Genomic DNA, 27,918 nt, shown 5'->3' on the forward strand with positions numbered 1-27,918 from the left:
GGGGGGCACTACAGGAAGCTGAAGAAGTCGATATTCATGCCATCAGATTGGAGGCTGCCCAGACAAAAAACAAGGTGTTACTCCTCCAAACTGAGTGTGCTCTCATCATGGCAGTAGATGAGGCCAAGGATTGACGTATTGGAATGGGAATGGGAAGTGGAAATAAAATGGCTGGCCACTGGGAGATCCTGCTTTTTATAATCCAATCACAAATAGAAAATCTGCAGATGCTGGAAATCCAAGCAACAGACACAAAATGCTGGAGGAACTCAGCAGGCCAGGCAGCATGGTTGATATTTTGGACTGAGACTCAGTCAAGCGGGATCTCTAAGTGGCCACCCATTTTAATTCCACTTCCCATTACCACTCCGATATGTCCATCCATGGCCTCCTCCACTGTCGTGATGAGGCCACACTTAGGTTGAAGGAACAACACTTTATATTCTATCTGGGTAGCCTCCAACCTGATGGCATGAACATTGATTCCTTGAACTTCTGGTGAGGCCCCCCCCCCTTCACCATTTCCCATCCCCTTTTCCTTTTCTCATCTTACCTCGTTACTTGCCCATCACCTCCCTCTGCTGCTCCTTCCCCCCCCCCCCACTTTCTTTCTTCCATGGGCCCCTGGCCTCTCCTATCAGACTTCCCTTCTCCAGCCCTGTATCTCTTTTACCAATTAACTTCCCAGCTCTTTACTTCATCCCTCCCCCTCCCAGTTTCACCTATCACCTTGTATTTCTCCCTCCACCCCCCACCTTTTAAATCTACTTCTTAGCTTCTTTCTGTCTAGTCCTGCTGAAGGGTCTTGGATCGAAAGATCGACTGTACTCTTTTCCATAGATGCTGCCTGGCCTGCTGAACCCCGCTTTAGCCAGCCCTCACTCAGAGTATCTTGTGCAGTTCTGGTTACCCCATTTCAGGGAGGGTGTAGAGGGTGTGCAGAAGAGGTTCGATAGATGCTGCCTGGATTACAGAGCATGGGCTATATGGACAGATTTGGTTATTCTTCTTGGAGTGGGAGAGGGAAGACATGATAAAAGTTTTTATAATTATGAGAGACACAGATAAGTAGACAGTCAGAATCTGTTCCCCAGGATAGAAATTATTCTTAACAGTATGGAGGAACAGAGGGCTCTTGGGGTCCAAGTGCATAGATCCTTCATGGAGGTTACTGGGATGGTAAAGAAGGCCTAAAGTGCGTTGTCCTTCATTAGTCGGGGGGATTGAGTTCAGGAGCATGAGGTTACGTTGCTACTCCGTTGTGACTGTGACTGAGACACTCTAGTGTGATACTCCAGTGTCCACTCCAGATATAGAAGTTTGTTTCTCATGAAGACACTCACGGTAAAGTCTCTCGAACTCAAAAGTACATCACATTTATATGCCCATGAGATCAATAGGTGATTCTATGCAGTTTTAAAAGTTACAATGGCATTGTTTACTTCAATACTTTGGTTGACAAGTGGTTCCTTTGAGATACATAGTGGAAGCACATTGTGAGTGATAAGAAGACACTTCTGAAAGTTTAAATGCCTTTGTTGGGAGCAAAACAATTAGCACAGACATTCTAAAAACTTATGACAACAGAGAGTTAGAATTAATGTTGTCAGGACTATCTCTGAATACACAAATATCCCGAGTACACAAAAAGTTATTGAAGACGGAGAGCCAGCCATCAGAGTACATGACAGATCAGCTACTGATTGCAAATATCCCTGTGTCCACGTTTGATCTGCTAAGTGACATCATCATTCTGGTCTTCCAACTTGTACTCAAGTCACAATGGTGCAAATAGCTTAGTCCATGTTACCTGGTTTGATGCAACCCCGTTGTTATAACATTTCGTGGATGCATATATGAACATCCCAGGGTCACCATTTTGCATACCATCTCTTAGTCTGTGGGGCAGTCTAACTTCAATTTACAATAAAAGCTAAAGACTAATTGCAAACTTCCTGAACTTATTTACATTTACAAAGAGAACTGAAGACTGATACTTATTTGAATTAATATCTGTCATATTCACATAAATCCAGAATACTCTGAATGCTCTATAAAACTTTGGTCAGGCCGCATGAGTATTACTGTACGTATCTGGGTCTGTGACAATCAGAAAGACACTGTCTTGGGGATAGATCTATTAGCTTGTAAAACTAAGATTCAGATGTATTTATTTATTTATCACATGTACACCGAAGCATACAATGAAATGTGTTGTTTCCATTAACAACCACACACCTTAAACTTCCGGTTTAAGATGATGCTACTGAAGGTGAGTGACAGCTTACTGCTAGTTCAAAAGGCAGGAAATTAACACCTTTTGTGAAGTAAATTATGGTCAACTATCACGCGAACAATGAAGAGGTGAGCGAAGACGAAGTGAACTCAAGGAATGAGCTGTGCTGGTACAATGCAAAAGCGATGCAGATGTCCACCTAACCCAGGTGCTCTAAGTGCTGAGGTGAATTGGAGAGGTTGAGAGTGGCTTCAGGCTGGGTGGTGTGGTGTAGGCCCAGAGCATTTTGCTGTCTGGGTCCTATTATGAGGCACAATCTGCTGTTTGCACAATTTGAACACTGGCCCAGATTGACTGGAAAGGCAGGGTGTTGGGGCCAGAGGCGAGGCGTGGGCCGATTTCACACTATGAGACTGGCCCGGCTGCCATGCTTCCTGTCTGCAAGCTTCGCAGCAATTTGCCCTGATGATATGATGAACTGAGACTGAGGTTTCGGGCCTACTCTGAGGATTTGGATCTAAGGACTCAATCTGGTTGTCTCACTTCTGTTTGCAAGATTTGTGGTTTTTTCTCTTTCTCTGTGCATTGGGTGTTGGTCTTTATTTTTTTTTAATTGGATTCTTACGTCGTGGGTGCCTGTAAGCAGACAAATCTCAAGGTTGTATAATTTATGCATTCTTTGTGTACTTTAAATTTTAAATCTTTGAATCTTGACCTGTGGATTTGCTACCACACATTCCTGCGCCAACATAGCATGTCCAGTCTGTTCAGCAGATAATAAACAAACCTCTTCCCTAAACACAGAAGATCTACAGATTCTGGAGATCCAGAGCAACACACACACAATGCTGGAGGAGCTCAGCAGGCCTGGCAGCATCTATGGAGGGGGAGGAGGATAATGGAAGAAGCTGGGAGGTGATAGGTGGAAATGGTAAAGGGCTGGAGAGGAACAAATCTGATAAGAGAGAGGAGAGTGGACCAGGGGGAGGTGATGGGCAGGTGAGAAGAGGTAAGATGTAAGAGGGGCCAGAGTGGGAAATTGAAGAAGTGGATCCTTGAGGACACTGCTCCACCTTCTGCCAAAGGGAAGGTCACTCCCAAAGAATCAGAATCAGGTATATGTTGCGAAATACATTGTTTTGGGGAAGCAGTACACTGCAGTACTTAATAAAAAATGATAAATTACAATAAGTATATATACAAATTAAATAAGTAGAGCAAAAAGAGAGCAAATAAAAAGAAGAAAATAGTGAGGTAGTGTTGATGGGTTCATTATCCATTCAGAAATCTGATGTGGAGGGGAGGAAGCTGTTCCTGAAACATTGCGTGTGGGTCTTCAGGCTCCTGTACCTCCTCCTTTCGCCCAGTGGCAGGACTCACCCTCCTGTGGGCAGCAGGGGTATTGCTATGGATTTAGTTGGCATTGGCTGGTTTGTGGTGAAGGGCAGGTCCTGCTTCTTGCCAACCCATTCCGAAGCTCCACACAACATCCGCGAAAACTTCTGGAACAATTTAGAAGGTCTGCTTCATCCGCAAAAAAGCATGATTTCCCGGTGGCCAACCATTCTGATTCTAATCCCCATTCCCATTCCGACATGTGGCCTCTTCTTCCACGATGAGGCCACTCTCAGGTTGGAGGAGCAACACTTTTCAAATTCCGTCTAGGTAGCCTCCGACCTGATGGCCTCAACATTGACTTTTCCAAATTCTAGTAATTATTCCACCTCCACCTTCCCTCTTCTTCAATTACCCACTCTGATGCCCTCTTATCACTTCTCCTCCCTGGCCAGTCAGCTCCACCTGATGCTCCTCCTTCCCTTTCTCCCGTTGCCCACATTCCCCTAAGAGATTCCTTCTCCTCCAGACTTTTACCTTTTTCACCAAGCACCTCTCAGCTTCTGACTTCCCCCTTTCTCATTTACTGACTTCACCTATCATCTTCCAGCTTGTCCTCCTTCCCCTCACCCCAACTTCTTATTCGGGAAGCTTTCCCTTTACTTTCCAGTCCTGATAAAAGGTCACAGTCCAAAACATTGACTGTTTATTCATTTCCATAGAAGCTGCCTGGCCTGCCGAGTTCCTCCAACATTTTGCTTGTTTGTTGCTCTGGATTTCTAGCATCAGCAGAATCTCTTGTGTTTAAGAAGGCATTTGGTGTGCTGGCCCTCTGTGGTCAGAGGATGCAGTTCAAGCACCTTGAGATAAACCTGAAGCTGCAGTAGTAATGCGACCGAGTCAAATGTGATGATCCCCTAAAGGGGTTGTCTATTGGGGGGGCCTCCAGTGGCTGTAGAGACCGATCCAGAGTGCAGAGTGGGCAACAGCAAGTGGTGGCTGTAGAGACCGATCCAGAGTGCAGAGTGGGCAACAGCAAGTGGTGGCTGTAGAGACCGATCCAGAGTGCAGAGTGGGCAACAGCAAGTGGTGGCTGTAGAGACTGATCCAGGTTGCAGTGTGGGCAACAGCAATTTGCTGTAGAGACCGATCCGGGGTGCAGTGTGGGCAATCGCAAGTGGCTGTAGAGACCGATCCGGGGTGCAGAGTGGGCAACACCAAGTGGGGCCTGTAGAGACCGATCCGGGGTGCAGAGTGGGCAACAACAAGTGGGGCCTGTAGAGACCGATCCAGGGTGCAGAGTGGGCAACACCAAGTGGGGCCTGTAGAGACCGATCCGGGGTGCAGAGTGGGCAACACCAAGTGGGGCCTGTAGAGACCGATCCGGGGTGCAGTGTGGGCAACAGCAAGTGGCTGTAGAGACCGATCCGGGGTGCAGTGTGGGCAACAGCAAGTGGCTGTAGAGACCGATCTGGTGTGCAGTGTGGGCAACAGCAAGTGGCTGTAGAGACCGATCCGGGGTGCAGTGTGGGCAACAGCAAGTGGCTGTAGAGACCGATCCGGGGTGCTGTGTGGACAACAGCAAGTGGCTGTAGAGACCGATCCGGGGTGCAGTGTGGACAACAGCAAGTGGCTGTAGAGACCGATCCGGGGTGCTGTGTGGACAACAGCAAGTGGCTGTAGAGACCGATCCGGGGTGCAGTGTGGACAACAGCAAGTGGCTGTAGAGACCGATCCGGGGTGCAGTGTGGACAACAGCAAGTGGTGGCTGTAGAGACCGATCCGGGGTGCTGTGTGGGCAACAGCAAGTGGCTGTAGAGACCGATCCGGGGTGCAGTGTGGGGAACAGCAAGTGGCTGTAGAGACCGATCCGGGGTGCTGTGTGGAGAACAGCAAGTGGTGGCTGTAGAGACCGATCCGGGCTGTAGTGTGGGCAACAGCAAGTGGCTGTAGAGACCGATCCGGGGTGCAGTGTGGGGAACAGCAAGTGGCTGTAGAGACCGATCCGGGGTGCAGTGTGGACAACAGCAAGTGGTGGCTGTAGAGACCGATCCGGGGTGCAGTGTGGGCAACAGCAAGTGGCTGTAGAGACCGATCCGGGGTGCTGTGTGGACAACAGCAAGTGGCTGTAGAGACCGATCCGGGGTGCAGTGTGGACAACAGCAAGTGGCTGTAGAGACCGATCCGGGGTGCAGTGTGGGCAACAGCAAATGGCTGTAGAGACCGATCCGGGGTGCAGTGTGGGCAACAGCAAGTGGTGGCTGTAGAGACCGATCCGGGGTGCAGTGTGGGTAACAGCAAGTGGCTGTAGAGACCGATCCAGGGTGCAGTGTGGACAACAGCAAGTGGTGGCTGTAGAGACCGATCCGGGGTGCAGTGTGGGCAACAGCAAGTGGCTGTAGAGACCGATCCAGGGTGCAGTGAGAACAACAGCAAGTGGTGGCTGTAGAGACCGATCCGGGGTGCAGTGTGGGCAACAGCAAGTGGCTGTAGAGACCGATCCAGGGTGCAGTGTGGACAACAGCAAGTGGTGGCTGTAGAGACCGATCCGGGGTGCAGTGTGGGTAACAGCAAGTGGCTGTAGAGACCGATCCAGGGTGCAGTGTGGACAACAGCAAGTGGTGGCTGTAGAGACCGATCCGGGGTGCAGTGTGGGCAACAGCAAGTGGCTGTAGAGACAGATCCGGGGTGCAGTGTGGGCAACAGCAAGTGGCTGTAGAGACCGATCCGGGGTGCAGTGTGGGCAACAGCAAGTGGTGGCTGTGGAGACCGATCCGGGGTGCAGTGTGGACAACAGCAAGTGGCTGTAGAGACCGATCCGGGGTGCTGTGTGGACAACAGCAAGTGGCTGTAGAGACCGATCCGGGGTGCAGTGTGGGCAACAGCAAGTGGCTGTAGAGACCGATCCAGGGTGCAGTGTGGACAACAGCAAGTGGTGGCTGTAGAGACCGATCCGGGGTGCAGTGTGGGCAACAGCAAGTGGCTGTAGAGACCGATCCGGGGTGCAGTGTGGGCAACAGCAAGTGGCTGTAGAGACCGATCCAGGGTGCAGTGTGGGCAACAGCAAGTGGCTGTAGAGACCGATCCGGGGTGCAGTGTGGACAACAGCAAGTGGCTGTAGAGACCGATCCGGGGTGCAGTGTGGAGAACAGCAAGTGGCTGTAGAGACCGATCCGGGGTGCTGTGTGGGCAACAGCAAGTGGCTGTAGAGACCGATCCGGGGTGCAGTGTGGGCAACAGCAAGTGGCTGTAGAGACCGATCCGGGGTGCAGTGTGGACAACAGCAAGTGGCTGTAGAGACCGATCCGGGGTGCAGTGTGGACAACACCAAGTGGCTGTAGAGACCGATCCGGGGTGCAGTGTGGGCAACAGCAAGTGGCTGTAGAGACCGATCCGGGGTGCAGTGTGGGCAACACCAAGTGGCTGTAGAGACCGATCCGGGGTGCAGTGTGGGCAACAGCAAGTGGCTGTAGAGACCGATCCGGGGTGCAGTGTGGGCAACACCAAGTGGCTGTAGAGACCGATCCGGGGTGCAGTGTGGGCAACACCAAGTGGCTGTAGAGACCGATCCGGGGTGCAGTGTGGGCAACAGCAAGTGGCTGTAGAGACCGATCCGGGGTGCAGTGTGGAGAACAGCAAGTGGCTGTAGAGACCGATCCGGGGTGCAGTGTGGAGAACAGCAAGTGGCTGTAGAGACCGATCCGGGGTGCAGTGTGGGCAACAGCAAGTGGCTGTAGAGACCGATCCGGGGTGTAGTGTGGACAACAGCAAGTGGCTGTAGAGACCGATCCGGGGTGCAGTGTGGGCAACAGCAAGTGGCTGTAGAGACCGATCCGGGGTGCAGTGTGGACAACAGCAAGTGGCTGTAGAGACCGATCCGGGGTGCAGTGTGGGCAACAGCAAGTGGCTGTAGAGACCGATCCGGGGTGCAGTGTGGACAACAGCAAGTGGCTGTAGAGACCGATCCGGGGTGCAGTGTGGGCAACAGCAAGTGGCTGTAGAGACCGATCCGGGGTGCAGTGTGGACAACAGCAAGTGGCTGTAGAGACCGATCCGGGGTGCAGTGTGGGCAACAGCAAGTGGCTGTAGAGACCGATCCGGGGTGCAGTGTGGAGAACAGCAAGTGGCTGTAGAGACCGATCCGGGGTGCAGTGTGGAGAACAGCAAGTGGCTGTAGAGACCGATCCGGGGTGTACTGTGGACAACAGCAAGTGGCTGTAGAGACCGATCCGGGGTGCAGTGTGGGCAACAGCAAGTGGCTGTAGAGACCGATCCGGGGTGCAGTGTGGGCAACAGCAAGTGGCTGTAGAGACCGATCCGGGGTGCAGTGTGGAGAACAGCAAGTGGCTGTGGAGACCGATCCGGGGTGCAGTGTGGAGAACAGCAAGTGGCTGTAGAGACCGATCCGGGGTGCAGTGTGGGCAACAGCAAATGGCTGTAGAGACCGATCCGGGGTGCAGTGTGGACAACAGCAAGTGGCTGTAGAGACCGATCCGGGGTGCAGTGTGGAGAACAGCAAGTGGCTGTAGAGACTGATCCGGGGTGCAGTGTGGAGAACAGCAAGTGGCTGTAGAGACCGATCCGGGGCGCAGTATGGGCAATCGCAGGTGGCTGTAGAGACCGATCCGGGGTGCAGTGTGGGCAACAGCAAGTGGCTGTAGAGACCGATCCGGGGTGCAGTGTGGACAACAGCAAGTGGTGGCTGTAGAGACTGATCCGGGGTGCAGTGTGGAGAACAGCAAGTGGCTGTAGAGACCGATCCGGGGTGCAGTGTGGACAACAGCAAGTGGTGGCTGTAGAGACTGATCCGGGGTGCAGTGTGGAGAACAGCAAGTGGCTGTAGAGACCGATCCGGGGTGCAGTGTGGGCAACAGCAAGTGGTGGCTGTAGAGACCGATCCGGGGCGCAGTATGGGCAATCGCAGGTGGCTGTAGAGACCGATCCGGGGTGCAGTGTGGGCAACAGCAAGTGGCTGTAGAGACCGATCCGGGGTGCAGTGTGGAGAACAGCAAGTGGCTGTAGAGACCGATCCGGGGTGCAGTGTGGACAACAGCAAGTGGTGGCTGTAGAGACTGATCCGGGGTGCAGTGTGGAGAACAGCAAGTGGCTGTAGAGACCGATCCGGGGCGCAGTATGGGCAATCGCAGGTGGCTGTAGAGACCGATCCGGGGTGCAGTGTGGACAACAGCAAGTGGTGGCTGGCTCTTTTCATTGTCCTGTTTCTTCTCCCACAAGTACCACTCGTTCTCTATGGCAAGCAGAGGTGATCCTCCTGTAGTGACACACCCTCTTGAACAGAATTCTTGCAGCTCTATAAAACCCTGGTTAAACCATACTTGTGATACAGTGTTTTCATTCTGCTCCCCTGATTCTAGGAAGGGTGTGGAAGCTTTAGAGTGGGTGCTGAGGAGAATTTCCAGGATGCTGCCTGGACTAGAGTGCATGGCTTGTGAGGACAGGTTGAGTGATTTAGGGCTTTTCTCTTTGGAGAGAAGGAGGATGACAGGTGACTAATGAGATGTATAGGATTAAAAGTGGCATAGATCGAGTGGACTGCCAGAGACTTTTTCCCTGAGCATGAATGGCTAATACAAGTGGACATAATTTTAAGGTGATTGGAGGAAAGTTTTGGCGGAATCTCAGAGGTAGGTTTTTTAACACAGAGAGTGGTATGTGTGGCACACCCTACCAGGACTGGTGATAGAGATGGATACATTAGGGGCATTTAAGAAACTCTGAGACAGGTAAAAATGATGGAATATAGAGAGCCATATAGAAGGGAAGGGTTTGATTGATCTTGGAGTAGGTGAAAAGGTCAGCACAACATTGTGGGCTGAAGGGCCTGTACTGTGCTGGAATATTCTACGTCCTATTTTGCCAGTTTACACAAAGAACTCTAGTTTGAAATAGAGCTTATGACCAACTGTTTTCTTGTGATGCAGAAGCAGGAAACAGATGTGTGTCCTCTGTCCCAGGAGATCTCTGATCTACTACGTCAGCAGCGGCTCTCTACCCACAGTGGACGGTGCAACCATGGCAGACCAGGGCAGTACTCATCTCTGCTCGGTAAGGAAAGCAAAACCTGAAATTCTGAAATGTCTTTCAGCTTTTCTGTACTTCCCAGTGCACATTACAAATAGCTGTGCTCGCTGTCATGCTGAGGAAGTATTTCAATAAATCTATTTATCGCAAATGCAATGGGTGTAGAGGAGGCCACATTCAAGTTGGAGGAGCAACACCTCATATTCCATTTGGGTAGTGTCTAAGGGGATGGCATGAACATCAATTTGTCTTTCTGGTAATTTCTCCCCCACTCCCGTGTTCTCTCATATTTCATTTCACATTCTGCTTCCCCCTTCACCAGTTCCTCTTCTCCACTGCTGTCTGACACTTCCCTCTGGTTCCCCTCCCCCTTCCCTTGTCCAAGATCCACTGTCCTTTCCAATCGGATTCCTTCTTCTTCAGCCTTTTACTTCTTCCACCTATCACCTCCCAGCCTTTCACTTCATCACCCCCCTCCTAACCACCCACCTTCCCCAGACCTGATGTAGGGTTTTCTCAAAATGCCAACTCTTCATTTCCCCTCCATAGATGTTGCCTGACCTGATTTCCTCCAACGTTTGTTGTGTGTAACCCCAGATATGGTGTCTCTAGGAAGATGACTGAGTTGGAGAATATTGCCTTGGTGACTACCTGAGGGGTGCGCTGTGTGTGCTATTTAATCTTTTGTCCTGATCTGCTGCAGAAGCCCTTAATCTAGAACTTTCCAGGAGCCACCAGCCGCTTGGAACCCAGAAGTGCTTTAGACCACTGCTATTCAACCAAAGTCGTGGGGAAGAAGGGAGGCCTTCATCACCAAAGGAGAGCTCGACCAAAGGACAAGACTCAGAGACCGCAGGCAGGTGAGGTCCCAGTACACGGCCATGGTGGGTTCAACCTCAGAATAAAGGGATGCCCTGGTGAATAGCGATAAGGTGAGATTTCTTTAGCCAAACAAATCCTGTGGAATTAGTTGCCACAGTGAACTGTGAAGACCTCTGGTGAAAGCCTCATTTGGTGTATTAAAGGCAGAAATTGATAGGTTCTTGATTGGTAATGGGGTTAAGGGTCACAGGGAGAAAACAGAAGAATGGTGTTGAAAATAAAGTCAGTAATAATTAAATAGTGGAGTGGACTCGATGAGTCAAATGACCCAATTCTGCTCCTGAATGGTATGGACCAATGGACTGTTGAAGGAGGGTAAGAGGTGACTTTATAGAGATGTATAAGATAATAAGAGTGCTCAGCCAGTGAAGAAGTTGCCCCTGATGTCCCTATTAAATCTCTCACCTGTATTTTTAAACCTATGCTCTCTTTTATTGAGCACCCCCTCCCTGGGAAAAAGACAATGTGCTTTCACCCTGTCTATGACCCTCATGTTCTTATTTACCTGGTTTCAAGAGCATATGAGGAAAATTGAGTGAGCGAGGGCTTGAGGGAGGAGCTGGACAAAGTTGCTATGCTGCAGATGTTCTACAACTCAGTGGTGGCCAGCATTCTATTCTGCACTGTGGTCTGCTGGGGCAGCAGGAAGAGAGCAGCTGTCACCAAGAAGATGGACAAGCTCGTCAGGAAGGCTGGTTCTGTTCTGGGGGTGGAACTGGATTCCCTGGGGTTGTGTCTGAGAGGAGGATGCCGCAGAAGCTACGGAGCGTTATGGACAATCCCCCTCACCCCTCCATGACATCCTGGGCAAACAGAGGAGCACATTTAGTAACAGACGAATTCCACCCAGGTACACCACTGATCCTTTCTCCCTGGGGCTATAAGACTCTACAACTCCTCCTCCTTCAGTATATGGTTTCATTGCACATCTGTATTTTGCACTATTACTTTTTAATGCACATTTTGTATTCTTTTTCATACCTCAATGCTTACATTTTGTATTTTAAAATATATATTTTTGACTGCACAAGCTTGCAGTAATAATTTCCTTTGGGATAAATAAACCTTGATCTTGTCTTAAAAAACCATAAGGAGGGTTAAAGATGGAATACAAGGTAAGCTGGCCAATAATACCAAAAACTATACCAACGTTTTTTCAGATATACTGCACAAAGAGTAAAAGAAAAGTGAGAGTAGATATTGGACTGCTAGAAAATAGTGCTGAAGAGATAGTAATGGGGGAAGGAAATGGCATTCGAACGGAATAAGTATTATGCATCACACCCATGGGTAGTCGCATGAGTCTCAGCTGTGCCTGTCTGGTTGTTGGCTACATGGAACAGTCTATGTTCCAAGCCTACAATGGTGACCGTCCCATACTTTTCCCACGCTTATTCGATGACTGCATTGGTGCTGCTTCCTGCACCTGTGCTAAGCTCGTTGATTTCATTCACCTGGCTTCCAACTTCCACACTGTCCTCCCTGGTCCACTTCTGCCACCTCCCTCCCTTTTCTTGATCTCACTATCTCTATTTCTGGAGACAGCTTATCCACTGATGTCTATTATAAACCCACAGACTCTCACAATTTTCTGGACTATACCTCTTCCCACCCAGTTACTTGTAAAAACGCTATCCCCTTCTCTCAATCTCTCCGTCTCCACCACATCAGCTCTTACAATGAGGCTTTTCATTCTAGAACAGAGATGTCCTCCTTTTTCAAAGAAAGGGGCTTCCCTTCCTCCACCACCAATGCTCCCCTCAACCACATCTCTTCCACTTCACGCAGGTCTGCTCTTACCCCATCCTCTTGCCACCCTACCAGGGATAGGGTTCCTCTTGTCCTCACCTACCACTCCACCAGCCTCCACATCCAGCACATAATTTTCCCAACAGGATCCCAGCACCAAGCACATCCTCCCCCCACCCCGCCAACTTTTTGCTTTCTGCAGGGATTGCTCCCTACACGACTCCCTTGTCCATTCATCTCCCCCCCCCCCACTAATCTCCCTCCTGTCACTTATCCTTGCAAGCAGAACAAGTGCTACACCTGCCCCTATAACTCCTCCCTCACTACTATTCAGGGCCCTAAACAGTCCTTCCAGATGAGGTGACATTTCACCTGTGAGTCTGTTAGGGTCATTTACTGTGTCTGGTGCTCCCAGTGTGGCCTCCTGTATATCGGTGAGACCTGACGTAGACTGGGAGACCGCATTGCTGAGCACCTGTACTCTGTCTGCCAGAAAAAGTGGGATCTCCCAGTGGCTACCCATTTTAAATCCACTTCCCATTCCCACTCCGATATGTCAATCCATGGCCTCTTCTACTGTCGTGATGAGGCCACACATAGGTTGGAGGAACAACACCTTATACAGGCAGTCCCTGGGTTACATATGAGTTCCGTTCCTGAGTCCGTCTTTAAGTCAGATTTTTACATAAGTCGGAACGAGTACATCTGGTATTATTTAGCGACAGTTAATCAAATGTTTGTCTTTGTATATAGTATATATTTTACCTTTCTATGCATATAAAACACTTAAGAAACGTAAGTAATCCAATAATTAAACCACTGCGTTGCTTAGTAATAATTGTAGCTTTCATCAGGGCAGAGCCTTTCACATGCTCCGTTACTCTCACTTTATCCGTTATCCTTTAAAATTGTTCTGATTGTTGACCGACTGTAGCCTAACACTTTTCTAATGACCGATAGCGTTTCACCTCTTTCCAAACGCTTTATTATTTCCACTTTACTTTCAATCGCGATCGCTTCCCATCAATGGAACAGAAACATTGCAGGCGGCAGGTCCCGACCTGTGCCAGCTCCTGAGGTCCGCTGGGTCCCAAGGACCACAGCAGTGAATTCCCCAGGTCCTTAACTGCACCGCAGTGAGACAGGCTAAATGGGACAAGCGAGGGCTGTCACGAGGAAATCTGCAGATGCTGGAAATTCAAACAACACACACAAAATGCTGGTGGAACACAGCAGGCCAGGCAGCATCTATAGGGAGAAACACTGTAAGGAGGGGGCAGTGCTGGGTTTGGGTATTTGATCCTCCACAATATTCCGTGTGGGAATTTAAACTGGAGATGGCAGTGTTTTTTATACGAGGTCGAGTTGTGAGCTTGATGTCAACCCAGTACAGATGGTACGGGAGTCACTGTATCGACATCAACCCGGCACGGGAGCGGTCTGTCACTAAATCGAACTCGGGAACCTCCGTTCTCTAGCCCGGTGCTAATCTGACCGTGCCACCAGCCGACTGGAACTGGGGGGGCAGGGTCAGTGTGAATCTTACTAAGAAAATTTTAAGCCAAATACAAAGTTAAACACTCAACACAGTGTCAACGGCAACAACTTAAAATGGCGGATGGCGTTTTCCTTCCTTAGTTCGTAAGTACAAGTTGTCTTTGTAACTCGGGGACTACTTGTATTCCGCCTGGGTAGCCTTCAACCTGATGGCATGAACATCGATTCCTCAAACTTCCAGGAATGCTCTCCACCTTTCAACATTTCCCATCCCCTTTTCCCTCTCTCACCTTATCTTCTCACCTTCCTCTGCTGAGGAAGGTTGGATAGATTTTTTGCATATTAGGGGAATTAAGGGTTATGGGGAAAAGGTAGGTTGGTAGAGATGAGTCCATGGCCAGATTGGCTATGATCTTATTGAATGACGGAGCAGGCTCAAGGGGCCAGATGGCCGACTCCTGCTCCTATTTATTATGTTATTGTGTTCTTAATTTCTTATGCTCCTCCCCCTTTTCTTTCTTCCATGACCTTCTGTCTCTTTCACCAATCAACTTCCTGGCTCTTTACTTCATCCCTCCCCCTTCAGGTTTCCCCTATCACCTTGTGTTTCTCTCTGCTCTCCCCCACCTTTTAAATCTACTCCTCAGCTTTTTTCCTCCAATCCTGCTGAACAGTCTCGGCCCGAAACATCGACAATACTGTTTACCATAGATGCTGCTTGGACTGCATGAACCTTCACTGTGGAAGACATAAGCAGTATGCTGGAAGTTTGAAAGTATCAAGAGGCAGGAGAGAGTACTTTTGCTATTACTAGGGAGATGGTGATGGGAAACGGAACGGTTTGAAGGTAGATAAGTTATCTGGACCTGATGGACCACATCTCAGGGTTTTAAAAGAAGTTGCTGAAGAGATTGTGGAGGCATTAGTAATGATCTTTCAAGAATCGATAAATTTTGTACTGGAAAATTGCAAATGTTACTTCACTCTTCAGACAGGGAGAGAGGCAGAAGGAAGGAAGTTATAGCCCTGTTAGCCTGACCTCAGTGGTTGGGAAGATGTTGGAGTTGATTGTTAAGGATATGATTTTGATGTACTTGGAGGCACATGACAAAATAGGCCAAAGTCAGCATTGTTTCCTTAAGGGAAAATCTTGCCTGTGACAAATCTGTTGGAATTCTTTGATGAAATAACAAGCCGGATAGATAAAGGAGAATTGGTGGATGTTGTACACTTGGATTTTCAGAAGCCCTTTGACAAGGTGCCACACAAGGCTGTTCAACAAGCTATGAGCTCATGGTATTACAGGAAAGATTCTAGTGTGGGTAAAGCAGTGGCTGATTGGCAGGAGGCAAAGAGTTGGAAATAAAAGGAGCCTTTTCTGTTTGATTGCCAGTGACTGGTGGTGTTCCACAGGGGTCTGTGTTGGGACCACTTCTTTTTACGTTGTATGTCAATGATTTGGCTGAAAAAAATTGATGGCTTTGTGGCCAAATTTGCAGATGGTATGAATATAGATGGAGAGGTAGGTAGTGTTGAGGAAGCTGGGGGTCTGTAGAAGGAAAATGGACAAAGAAGTGGCAGATGGAATATAATGTCGGGAAGTGTATGGTCATGCACTTTGGTAGAAGGAGTAAAAGCATAGACTATTTTCTAAGTGGAGAGAAAATTGCAAAAGGATTTGAGAGTCTTTGTGCAGGATTCCCTAAAGGTTAATTTGCAAGTTGAGTTGATGGTGAGGAAGGTAAATGCAATGTTAGCATTCATTTCAAGAGGACTAGAATATAAAAGCAAGGATGTAATGTTGAGAATTTATAAAACACTCCAAGTAAGCAGATTTTGGGCCCCTTTTCTAAGTTAGGATATGCCAAAACTTGGGTGTGTTCAAAGGATGCTGATGAAAATGATTTTGGGAATGAAAGGGTTATTATATGAGGAGTGTTTGATGGGCCTGTACTCACTGGAGTTTCGAAGAATGAGGGGAATCTCACTGAAACCTACAGAATGTTGAAAGGGCTTGAGAGAGTGGATGTGGAGAGAATATTTCCTATGGTGGGAGAGTCTAGGACCAGAGGGCACAATCTCAGAATAGAGGGACATCCATTTAGATTGGAGATGAGGAGGAAGTTCTTTAGCCAGTAGGTGATGAATCTGTAGAATTCATTGCCACAGGTGGCTGTCAGGTCATTCAGGAGAATGGGGTTGAGAGGGATGTGGATCAGCCATGATCAAATGTCAGAGTAGCCTCGAAGGGCCAGAAGTCTGAATTCTATTCCATTGTCTTATGGATAGGTTCTTGATTAGTCAGAGCATCAAAGGTTATGGGAAGCAGGCAGGAGAATGAATGGGGTTAAGAAGGATAATAAATCAGTCATGTTGGAATGTCTGATTAGTCTTGATGGGCCAAATGGCTTCATTCTGCTCCTATGTCTTATGGTCCAATCTCAGAGACACAGTTTAAACTGTGATGCTGACTACAATGCCCTGCTGCATTCGCTCAGTACCATGTTGGGTGTGAGGGCTTTAATTATTGGCTTGGTTCCCTTGGATGGGATTCAGAACCAGTCCCCTGACTTTCAAGTGAATGTCCCAGTGAGTGAAGACTGACTGGTTACAGGAAGTCGGTTGCTCTCAGAATTCTTCTGCCAACTCGGGTAATTTATTTTGTTACTGTTTTTTTTTTAACCACAAGGAACAGCGTGGGTGGATCCCGGTCCCAGGAGTTGGATGTGAAGCAAAGACTGAGCCCAGAAGCCGAAGAACAGCTTCTCCCCATTGCCGTGAGTCTCTACATTCCTAATTTCTCCAAAGAATTAAGAATCAATCCAAAGAATTCCTAATTAGTCCATCAAGGACATATCAGAATCAGGTTTAATATCACCGGCATATGTCATAAAATTTGTTGACTGTTCTATATACAGAAAGATGCCAGAAAAGGCCCAGTAACACCATGAAGGATCCCCCCCCAACCCCGCTCATGGAATGTTTGTCCCACTTCCATCAGGGAGAGGGTATGGAGCATCCACACCAGGACCACCAGACTCAAAAACAGATACCTTCCCCAAGCAGTGAGGCTGATCAACACCTCCACCCACTAACCCACCCCTAAACACCCCCAACCACCAATACTTCATTATTTCCCTACAGTCACCTTATGTACAGGCACCCCTGGGGCTAGAGTCACTTGATGGACAGACAAACAATTTGTATATAAGCTATCTTATGTATTTATATTTATTATGTTTTTATTATTATTGTGCTCTTTATCTTATTGTGTTTCTTTTGTGCTGCATCGGATCCGGAGTAACAACTATTTCACGCTCCTTTACACTTGTGTACAGGAAATGACATTAAACAATCTTGAATCTCTTGAATGCTGAATTTTTAAATGCTGACGGTTACTAGGGCAACATGATCCAAATGCAGAATCCTTGAAATTCTTTATCCATGTTTGGATTATGTCCCCAATGACTATCCATTGTGGAGGTTTCAAGTTCAAGTTTATGTTATCTGACTGTACATATATACAACCCAGCGTTCCTCTGGACCATGGTCACCCACAACACATATATACAACTCAGCGTTCCTCTGGACCACGGTCACGCACAATGCATATATACAACCCAGCGTTCCTCTGGACCACGGTCACGCACAACGCATACATACAACCCAGCGTTCCTCTGGACCACGGTCACGCACAACGCATACATACAACCCAGCGTTCCTCTGGACCACGGTCACCCACAACGCGTACATACAACTCAGCGTTCCTCTGGACCACGGTCACCCACAACGCATACATACAACTCAGCGTTCCTCTGGACCACGGTCACCCACAACGCATACATACAACTCAGCGTTCCTCTGGACCACGGTCACCCACAACGCATACATACAACTCAGCGTTCCTCTGGACCACGGTCACCCACAACGCATACATACAACTCAGCGTTCCTCTGGACCACGGTCACCCACAACGCATACATACAACTCAGCGTTCCTCTGGACCACGATCACCCACAACGCATACATACAACTCAGCGTTCCTCTGGACCACGGTAACCCACAACGCATACATACAACTCAGCGTTCCTCTGGACCACGGTCACCCACAACGCATACATACAACTCAGCGTTCCTCTGGACCACGGTCACCCACAACGCATACATACAACTCAGCGTTCCTCTGGACCACGGTCACCCACAACGCATACATACAACTCAGCGTTCCTCTGGACCACGGTCACCCACAACGCATACATACAACTCAGCGTTCCTCTGGACCACGGTCACCCACAACGCATACATACAACTCAGCGTTCCTCTGGACCACGGTCACCCACAACGCATACATACAACTCAGCGTTCCTCTGGACCACGGTCACCCACAACGCATACATACAACTCAGCGTTCCTCTGGACCACGGTCACCCACAACGCATACATACAACTCAGCGTTCCTCTGGACCACGGTCACCCACAACGCATACATACAACTCAGCGTTCCTCTGGACCACGGTCACGCACAACACATACATACAACTCAGCGTTCCTCTGGACCACGGTCACGCACAACACATACATACAACTCAGCGTTCCTCTGGACCACGGTCACGCACAATACGTATACACAACTCAGCGTTCCTCTGGACCACGGTCACGCACAATACGTATATACAACCCAACGTTCCTCTGGACCACGGTCACCCACAATACGTACATACAATCCAACGAAACAACATTCCTCCGGACCACGGTCACCCTCAATACGTACATACAACCCAATGAAACAACGTTCCTCTGGACCACGGTCACCCTCAATACATATATACAACCCAACGAAACAACACTCCTCTGGACCACGGTCACCCTCAATACATATATACAACCCAACGAAACAACACTCCTCTGGACCACGGTCACCCTCAATACATATATACAACCCAACGAAACAACGTTCCTCTGGACCACGGTCACCCTCAATACGTATATGCAATCCAACGAAACAACGTTCCTCCGGACCACGGTCACCCACGATAAATATATACAAGCCAACGAAACAACGTTCCTCTGGACCATGGTCACCCTCAATGCGTACATACAACCCAACGAAACAACGTTCCTCCGGACCACGGTCACCCACGATACATATATACAATCCAACAAAACAATGTTCCTCCAGACCACGGTCACCCACGATACATATATACAACCCAACGAAACAACGTTCCTCCGGACCATGGTCACCCACGATACATATATACAACCCAACGAAACAACGTTCCTCTGGACCACGGTCACGCACAATACATATATACAACCCAACGTTCCTCCGGACCACGGTCACCCTCAATACATATATACAAACCAACGAAACAACACTCCTCTGGACCACGGTCACCCTCAATACATATATACAACCCAACGAAACAACACTCCTCTGGACCACGGTCACCCTCAATACATATATACAACCCAACGAAACAACGTTCCTCTGGACCACGGTCACCCTCAATACGTATATACAATCCAACAAAACAACATTCCTCTGGACCATGTTGTACCCATAAAACACATATCACACACAGCACAGAAATCAAAATATTACCATAGGTAAGTTAATAAATGTAATTCCACATGAATGTCATGTGTAGCACATGTAAACAATAGACGGCTCGCTGTCCTAGTGATGAGACCTCAGTGGTGGCAGTGTATTCATTAGTCTCAGAGACTGAGGGAAAAAGCTGTTACCTAGTCAGTCAGTCCAAGTCCTAATGCTCCTGTATCTCCTTCCTGATGGTAGTGGGTCAAAGGAATTGTGAAATGAGTGGTAGGGTCCTCAAAAATGTCTCAGGCCTTTTGTCTGCAACACTGCCGATAAATGTCACAAATGGGGGAGGAGATCCCCATATTGTCTCCTCTGTAGAGTCTTGTGGTCCAATGCCTTGCAGCTTTCACACCACACAATGATACAGACAGACAGGGCACTCCACAGGGAGTGGGCTGTTTATGTACAGTAACAACTGATCCGCATCCAACGGTACATGCCTGTTTGACCAGCTGACCCCATGATGTCCTCTTGGACTGAAAGGCTGGGCACACTCAATTTCATCATGGCAGCAGTATGTTGGAGCACGATTAAGATGGTAGCAACAGTCAAAGATTAGCTTTATTTATCACTTGTGGTGGTGGTTATCCATCGTATCTGATGATAACAAGAAACCTGTGCTGGAGTTTTAGACTGGAAAAGCCACTATACTGGAGCAGCTCAGATTTCGGGTTCAGTGGTATGATTCACCATCACAGTTGGGGTCTTTTGTGGTTGTTGTGGATGACCATGATTACTTCTGTGCCTTGTCATGCCCTCCACTCTCCATGGAGTGTTACAGAGCCACCTTCCTGGCCGTTGGATCTCACTGTAAATCTCATCTGCCCTGTCCAATGGAGCTGACTTTGCATGTTAGGACAGTCATTTGTACACTGAAACATACAGTGAAATGAATTGATTGCATCAACAACCAAAACATAGTCCAAAGATGTGCTGGGGAGAGCCTGTAAGTGTGGCCATACTTCCATGCAAACGTAGCTTACCCAAAACTTACTAACCCTAACCCTAACCCATTGGAATGTGTAGGAACTGATGCACCATCAATAACTCTCCGAGACGTGAGGCGAGATATTGGCTTTTATTGACTGGAAGAAAGAACAAGCAGCAATTGACCACCATGCTACATCCTGGAGACTGAGAGGCAGGTCTCAGGCCCCAATTGCCTTTATACCAGGGTCAGTGGGAGGAGCACAGGAACAGTCAGCGGGGTGGGGTGGGGGGGGTGTCCAGACAGGTATATGTAGTTCACCACAGGAACCCATGTGGTCACAGGGAGAACGTACAAGCTCCTTACAGAAAGTGGCGGGAACTGAACACCAATTGGTGTTGTTGACACTAACCACTATGCCACTGTGCTGCCAAACAGTCATTTGGTACAAGGAGTCTACCCTTCACATCATACATGAGCTGACCCCTTGGGTAGGTTGTGCTTCTAATCCCACTTCCTCCCTCCATTCCCCAATCCTTGCAAACACCTCCTTGTGCAGGTTTTCTCATTTCCTTTGGAAAAGCATTTCCTTCTGCAGACTTCCTCGGATCCCTTTTGGAAAGTTCCCTGTTATCTCTGCTTCTACCAGCAGAGGGCTATGAGGAGGCAAGGGTTAGATTAAAAGAGAAAAAGGTTAGCACAACATAGACTTTATTCCCTGGAGTGTAGGAGAATGAGGGGAAATTTGATAGAAGTATACAAAATTATGAGGGGTGTAGACATGGTAAATGCCGGCAGGCTTTTTCCACTGAGGTTGGGTGAGACTAGAACTAAAGGTCATGCATTAAGACTGAAAGGTGAAATGTTTAAGGTGAACATGAGGGGGAGTTTCTTCACTCAGAGGATGGTGAGAGTGTGGAACGAGCTGCCAGCACAAGTGGTGGATACAGGTTCGATTTCAACACTCAACAGAAATTTGTATAGGTACATGGATGAGGGGGTATGGAGGGCTCTGTTTAATTAGGAATAGGCAGATCAATAGTTTGGCAAGGACTAGATGGGCTGAAGGGCCTGTTACTGTGCTGTAGTGTTCCATGTTCCATGTTCTATGTAATGGGAAGAAAGCAGGAGAACGGGGTTGAGAGAAAAAAATAATCAGCCATAATGGGGCGAATGGCCTAATTCTGCTTGAATGTCTTATGATTTGATGGTCTAGCTCCAATCATCAGCAGGAGCACCACAGGCTGCAAGCTATCTGCCCCACGGTTCTCTATGGAGGTCCACACCATGTTGAAGGTGACCTGGTGTGGCTCTGGAGAGTCGTTTTTGTGCCCAGGGAAGTCGGAGATTTACTGGCCACTCTTTCCTCTGTTTCTCCATATCCTCTCCACTGCCTCCTCGAGCAGTCAGCCTCCAGAGTGTTGACCTTGACTGGCTGCCAGTGTCAGTCTTTGTGTCTTGTATCATGCTCATGGGGCTGAGAGAGAAAATAAATCAGCCATGATCGAATTATTATTATTTTTTTAATTTAGCAGCATAGCATGGAGTACTTCCCTTTTGACCCTTAGAGCTGCACTGCCCAGTTTAACCCTGGCCTAATCACAGGACAACTTACAATGACCGATTAACCTACTGGTACGTCTTTGGACTGTGGGAGAAAACCAGAGCACTCAGACGAAACCCACACGGTCACGCGGAGAAAACACAAACTCCTTACAGAGGACATCAGAATTGAATTAGGAGTTTGTGAAGATTCAGCATGACATCTAAAATTTTGACAAACTTCTATAGATGTTTGGTGGAGAGTATATTGCTGCTTCGTGGCCTGGTATGGAAACACCAATGTCCTTTAATAGAAAATCCTACAAAAAGTAGTGGACACAGCCCAGTCTATCCAGGGTAAAACCTCCCCATCATTGAGCACATCTACATGGACTGTCGTTGCAGGAAAGCAACATCCATCATCAGGGACTGCACCCCTCCCCCCCAGGTCATGTTCTCTTCTCACTGCTGTCATCATGAAAGAAGTACAGAAGCATCAGGACCCACACCACCAGGTTTAGGAACAGTTATTACGCCTCAACCATCAGGCTCTTGAACCAGAGTGGAGAACTTCACTCAACTTCACTTGCTCCTCCAAAGCACTGTTGACTGAGTAATTCACATATGCTTATAAATGCAGTGGACTCTGAACCTCATAAGCCCCTGCAAGGCCGTCAACCGCCCGAAGTGCACCTACTAACCCAGACGTCTTTGGGATATGGGAGAAAACCAGAGAAACCCTGTTGAAAACCAAGTTCAAACCAACTATTTCCCTTTCAACATCTCAACTGATTCCACAACCTTTGGACTCACTTTTAAGGGCTCTACAACTCATGTTCTTGATATTTATTGCTTGCTTATTTATTTATCTATCTATCTATTTATTTATTTATTATTATTTTCTTTTTGTATTTGCACAGTTTGTTGTCTTTTGCACACTGGTTGTTTTTGTTTTTTCATTGTTTCTGCTATGTTCCTTTCTATTTACCGTGAATGCCACAAGAAAGAGAGTCTCAGGGTTGTATATGGTGACATAGGTATAAATTTACTTTGAACCTAGCGGCCGGGTACTTGCAACCTTCTCCCATGCTTTCCATGTGTACCCAGGCCCACCGCTGTAGAGGTGTGACTTAGGACTGCAGTCAGATTACCTGCTCACCCACATGCCAGAGCCAATTGAAAGCTGCTTAGAGCAGAACACACAACATACTAGGGACCTCAGCAGGTCAGCCAGTGTCCATGGAGGGAAGTGACCAGTCCATATTTCAGGCTGAGACCCTTTAACAGGAAGAACAAGACCCTCCATGGACACTGTATGACCTGCTGAGATCTTCCAGCCTTCTGTGTGAGTTGCTCTGGATTTCCAGCATTCTGTGTGAGTTGCATCCAGCAACCCTTGTGTTTCTGAAAGCTGCTGAGACTTTGGCTACACGAGAGTCAGAAATGAGTCAGGTCCTCTGCGGGGAGCTGCTGTGCTGATGGAGTGAGCCACACACACACACACACACATACACACACACACACACACACACACACACACACACACACACACACACACACACACACACACACACACACACACACACACACACACACACACACACACACACAATGCTGCAGGAACTCAGCAGGTCAGGCTAAATCTCTGGAAATGAATAAATAATCATCGTTTCAGGCCAGGACCTTTTTCAGTACTGGAAAAGAGGAGGGAAGATGCCAGCAAAAGAAAGTGGGTGGAGGGGAAGGAGGACAAGCTCGAAGGTGTTAAGAGTAAGAGGTATGAGGCCAGAGTGTGGAAATGAAGAAAAGGGAAGGGGAGGGGGAAAAGTTACTGGAAGTTGGAGAAATCGATGTTCATGGCATCAGTCTCCAATTTCTCCCTGCTCCCGTTTCCGCTTCTCTCTTTTACCATTCCCAATGCGGCTCCCCTCTCATCTCTCCTCTTCTCCTCGCCTACCCATCACCCCCTCTGGTGTCCCTCCTTCCCTTTCTTCCATGGTCCTCTCTCTTCTCCTATCAGATTCCTTCTACTTCAGCCCTTTGCCTTTTCCACCTATCACCTCTCATCTTCTTACTTCATATGCCCTCCCCTATCCACCTGGCTTCTCCTATTGCCTTCCAGCTTGTCCTCCTTTCCCCCTCCCACCAGCCTTCTTTTTCTGGCATCTTCCCCCTTCTATTCTAGTCCTGATGAAGGGTCTTGGCCAGAAACATTTCCATAGATGCTGCCTGACCTGCTGAGATCCTGTGTGTGTGGCTCTGGATTTCCAGCATCTGCAGAATGTCTTGTGTTTTTGATGCAGTGGGATGTCAGCCTGACCACAGAGGGAGCTGAGGATAGAAGTACTCAGCTGGGCCGTGTGTTGGTCAGGAAGCTTTGTGGTCTGACACACCTCCTTTTGTCTCTCATATTGACACAGTTACCAGAAGACGAAGATTTGGCCTCGGTCTCTTCCCTGCGGCAGCTGCTGAACAACTTCTCCTTGGCGGGTCTCGAACCCTCTCTGATCCGTGGCGCCCGTTGTGTCATAGCCCCTAGTATGCCCACCCTTCCTGAAGAGGAGGTGAGACCTGAGCATCAGGAAGCAACACAGAGCACCAAACCCAACGTGAGTATCCCTGGCACTCTCTCCATCGCTGAGGTGTCCCTAGCAACAATGTACTGGACTTGGAAAGGATGCAAATAGAGGTTTATGAAAATAATTCCAGGAATGAAAGGGTTTACATATGAGCAGCATTTGATGGCTCTGGGCCTGAACTTGCTGGAGTTTAGAAGAATGATGGGGATCACATTGAAACCCACTGAATATTGAAAGACCTAGATAGAGTGGATGTGGAGAGGATGTTTCCAACAGTGGGGGGGAGGGATCTAGGACCAGAGGGGACAGTCTCAGAATAGAGGGGCATAGAACAGAGCTGAGGAGGAATCTGTGGAATTCTCTGCCACGGTTGGCTGTGGCGGCCAAGTCATTAAGTATATTTAAAGAAATGGTTGATAGATTCTTGAATCAGGGTGTCAAAGGTTATAGGAGAAGGCAGAAGAATGGGTTGAGAGGGATAATAAATCAGCCACGATGGAATGGTGGAGTAGACTCAATGGGCTGAATGGCCTAATTCTGCTCCAATGTTGTATGGCCATATGGCCCAGACACGGGGTTCACCTGGATGGGGAAGGGCGGAGATCGGGTGTTGTGAGGAGTAGAGGGCTGGGGAGACTGGGAGGATTTAGCTCCTGGACTACTCCATCAGTTTTCTCCAACTTCCGGCAATTCCTGCCTCTCCCCTTCTCTCATTTTCCATTCCCCAGTCTGCCATTTTGAAATTGTATCTCTCTTGCCTTCCTCCCCATCACTGATCTTGTTCTTTGTCTCCTGGCCTCCCTGTACCTTGTGTAGTGTGAACAGTTAGCACCACGGCAGTGCAGTTAGTATAACACGTTACACCACTGGGTTCAGTTCTGTTGCTGCCTGTGAGGAGTTTGTACGTGTCCGTGTGGGTTATCCCACATTCCAAACACGTACAGGTTAATTGATCACATACTGTAATTGGGCAGCGTGGGCTCATTGAGCCAGAAAGAACCTGTTACCATGCTGTATCTCTAAATAAACATAAAAAGAAAATCAAGATAGTAAAATGTGAAACTGTGCACAATATGGTGTTACCGTTACAGGGAAAGTGCAGGCAGGCAGGCAATAAGATGCAAGTAGATCTCTAGGTCTGAAGGTGCTGAGACCCGGGCTGACATTAGCATTGTTGGGTAAATTATTGGAAGGTATTCTTTAGGATCCAATATATACGCATTTGGATGGACACGACCTGATTAAGAATACTCAATGTGGCTTTGTGCATGGGAGGTCAGATAGTCCAAGATGCACCAACCTGACTTGTCCAGGTAGACACATTGTCTCTATCTGCTTCTGCCCCACTGAACTCATGTCTGCATACCTCAACTCCATTCTATCGCCCCTGGTTCAGTCTCTTCCCATCTTCAGATGCTTTCCTTCTTCTCAACAACTTTCAATTCCCAGGCCCTGACTGCCCCATCTTCAACATAGATTTTCAGCCCCCATACAATTCTATCCCCCATCAAGAAGACCTCAAAGTTCTCTGCTTCTTTCTTGACAAAAGAACCAACCAATCTCTCTCCACCACCACCCTCCTCCGTCTGGCAGACCTGGTCCTCACTCTCAATGATTTCTCCTTCGGCTCCTCCCATTTTCTCCAAACTCAAGGTAGCCATGGGCAACAGCTATGCCTGCCTCTTCATTGAGTATGTAGAACAAACCATGTTCCAAGCCTTTCCCGGTAATGCTCCTCAACTCTTCCTCCACTACATTGACCACTGCATTGGTGCTGCTTCGTGCACCCATGCTAAGCTTTTCAATTTAATCAACTTTGCTTTCAACTTCTACCCTACCCTCAAATTCACAGTCAATTTTTGACATCTCATTCCCCTTCCTCGACCTCCCTGTCTCCACTATACCTCTTCCCACCCAGTCTCTTGTGAAAATGCTATTCGCTTTTCTCAGTTTCTTCATCTCCACTGTATCTGTTCCCAGGATGAGGCTTTCCTTTCCAGGGAATCAGAAATGTCTTCCTTCTTCGAAGAATGGGGTTTCCCTTCCTCCACTATTGATGCTGCCCTCACCTGCATCTCCTCCACTTCCCAGACATGCATACTTACCCCATCTTCCTGCCATCTGAACAGGGATAGAGTTCTTCTTGTCTTCATCTACCACTCCATTAGTCTCCTTTCCCTTCTCCCCACTTTCTTATTCTGGCTTATTCTCACTTCCTTACCAGTCCTGATGAAGGGTCTTGGCCTGAAATGACGACTGTTTATTCCACTCCATAGGTACTATCTGACCTGCTGAGTTCCTCCAGCATTTTGTGTGTGATGTTCTGGATTTCCAGTATCTGTGGAATCTTTTGTGTTTTAGGTCATGTCTAATCAATCTCATAGAGTTTTTTGAGGCGGTTACCAGGAAAGTTTATGAAGGCAAGGCTATGGATGTTGTCTACATGGACTTTAGTGACGTCCCATATGGGAAACTGGTCAAGAAGGTTCAGTTGCTTGCCGTTCCTGTCGAGGTCGTAAATTGGATTAGATGTTGGTTTAAGGGAAGAACCCAAAGTGGTAGTAGGTTTGCCTCTCTGACTGGAGGCCTGTGACTAGTGGTGTACTGCAGTGATCAGTGCAGTCTGTTGTTGCTGGATACTTGGCAGTGTGGAGGAGCAGAGGGATCTGGGGGTACATGTCCACAGATCCCTGAAAGTTGCCTCACAGGTAGATAGGGTAGTTAAGAAAGCTTATGGGGTGTTAGCTTTCATAAGTCGAGGGATAGAGTTTAAGAGATGCGATGTAATGATGCAGCTCTATAAAACTCTGGTTAGGCCACACTTGGAGTACTGTGTCCAATTCTGGTCGCCTCACTATAGGAAGGATGTGGAAGCATTGGAAAGGGTACAGAGGAGATTTACCAGGATGCTGCCTAGTTTAGAGAGTATGCATTATGATCAGAGATTAAGGGAGCTAGGGCTTTACTCTTTGGAGAGAAGGAGGATGAGAGGAGACATGATAGAGGTGTACAAGATATCAAGAGGAATAGACAGAGTGGACAGCCAGTGCCTCTTCCCCAGGGCACCACTGCTCAGTACAAGAGGACATGGCTTTAAGGTAAAGGGTGGAAAGTTCAAGGGGGATATTAGAGGAAGGTTTTTCACTCAGAGTGTGGTTGGTGCGTGGAATGCACTGCCTGAGTCAGTGGTGGAGGCAGACACTAGTGAAATTTGAGAGACTACTAGACATGTATATGGAGGAATTTAAGGTGGAGGGTTATAAGGGAGGCAGGGTTTAAGGGTCAGCACAACATTGTGGGCTGAAGGGCCTGTACTGTGCTGTATTGTTCTATGTTCTATAATACATAGGAGCAGAATCAGGCCATTCAGCCCTTTGTGTTTATTCTGTCATTTGATCATGACTGATTTGTTATCACCTTAATCCCACTCTCCTACCTTCTCCCTGTAACCTACCTAATCAAGAACTATCAACCTCGGCTTTAAATATAACCCATGACTTAGCCTCTACAGCTGTCTGTGATG

At 48.1% G+C, this 27,918-nt stretch overlaps 1 protein-coding gene across 1 annotated transcript in view; it reads left to right on the forward strand.

Moving 5' to 3' along the window:
- The window catches only part of mrvi1 (murine retrovirus integration site 1 homolog), a 619,638-nt gene that overhangs the window by 246,503 nt on the left and 345,217 nt on the right, over window positions 1-27,918 (forward strand). The window contains exons 21-24 of the mRNA XM_059976243.1: window positions 9,514-9,637; window positions 10,317-10,473; window positions 16,431-16,518; window positions 24,237-24,425. Coding sequence (XP_059832226.1) covers window positions 9,514-9,637; window positions 10,317-10,473; window positions 16,431-16,518; window positions 24,237-24,425 — 558 coding nt within the window. The remainder of the gene's footprint in view (window positions 1-9,513; window positions 9,638-10,316; window positions 10,474-16,430; window positions 16,519-24,236; window positions 24,426-27,918) is intronic.

This window comes from Hypanus sabinus, chromosome 7 (assembly GCF_030144855.1).
Source record: "Hypanus sabinus isolate sHypSab1 chromosome 7, sHypSab1.hap1, whole genome shotgun sequence".
Classification (NCBI taxonomy): Eukaryota; Metazoa; Chordata; class Chondrichthyes; order Myliobatiformes; family Dasyatidae; genus Hypanus; species Hypanus sabinus.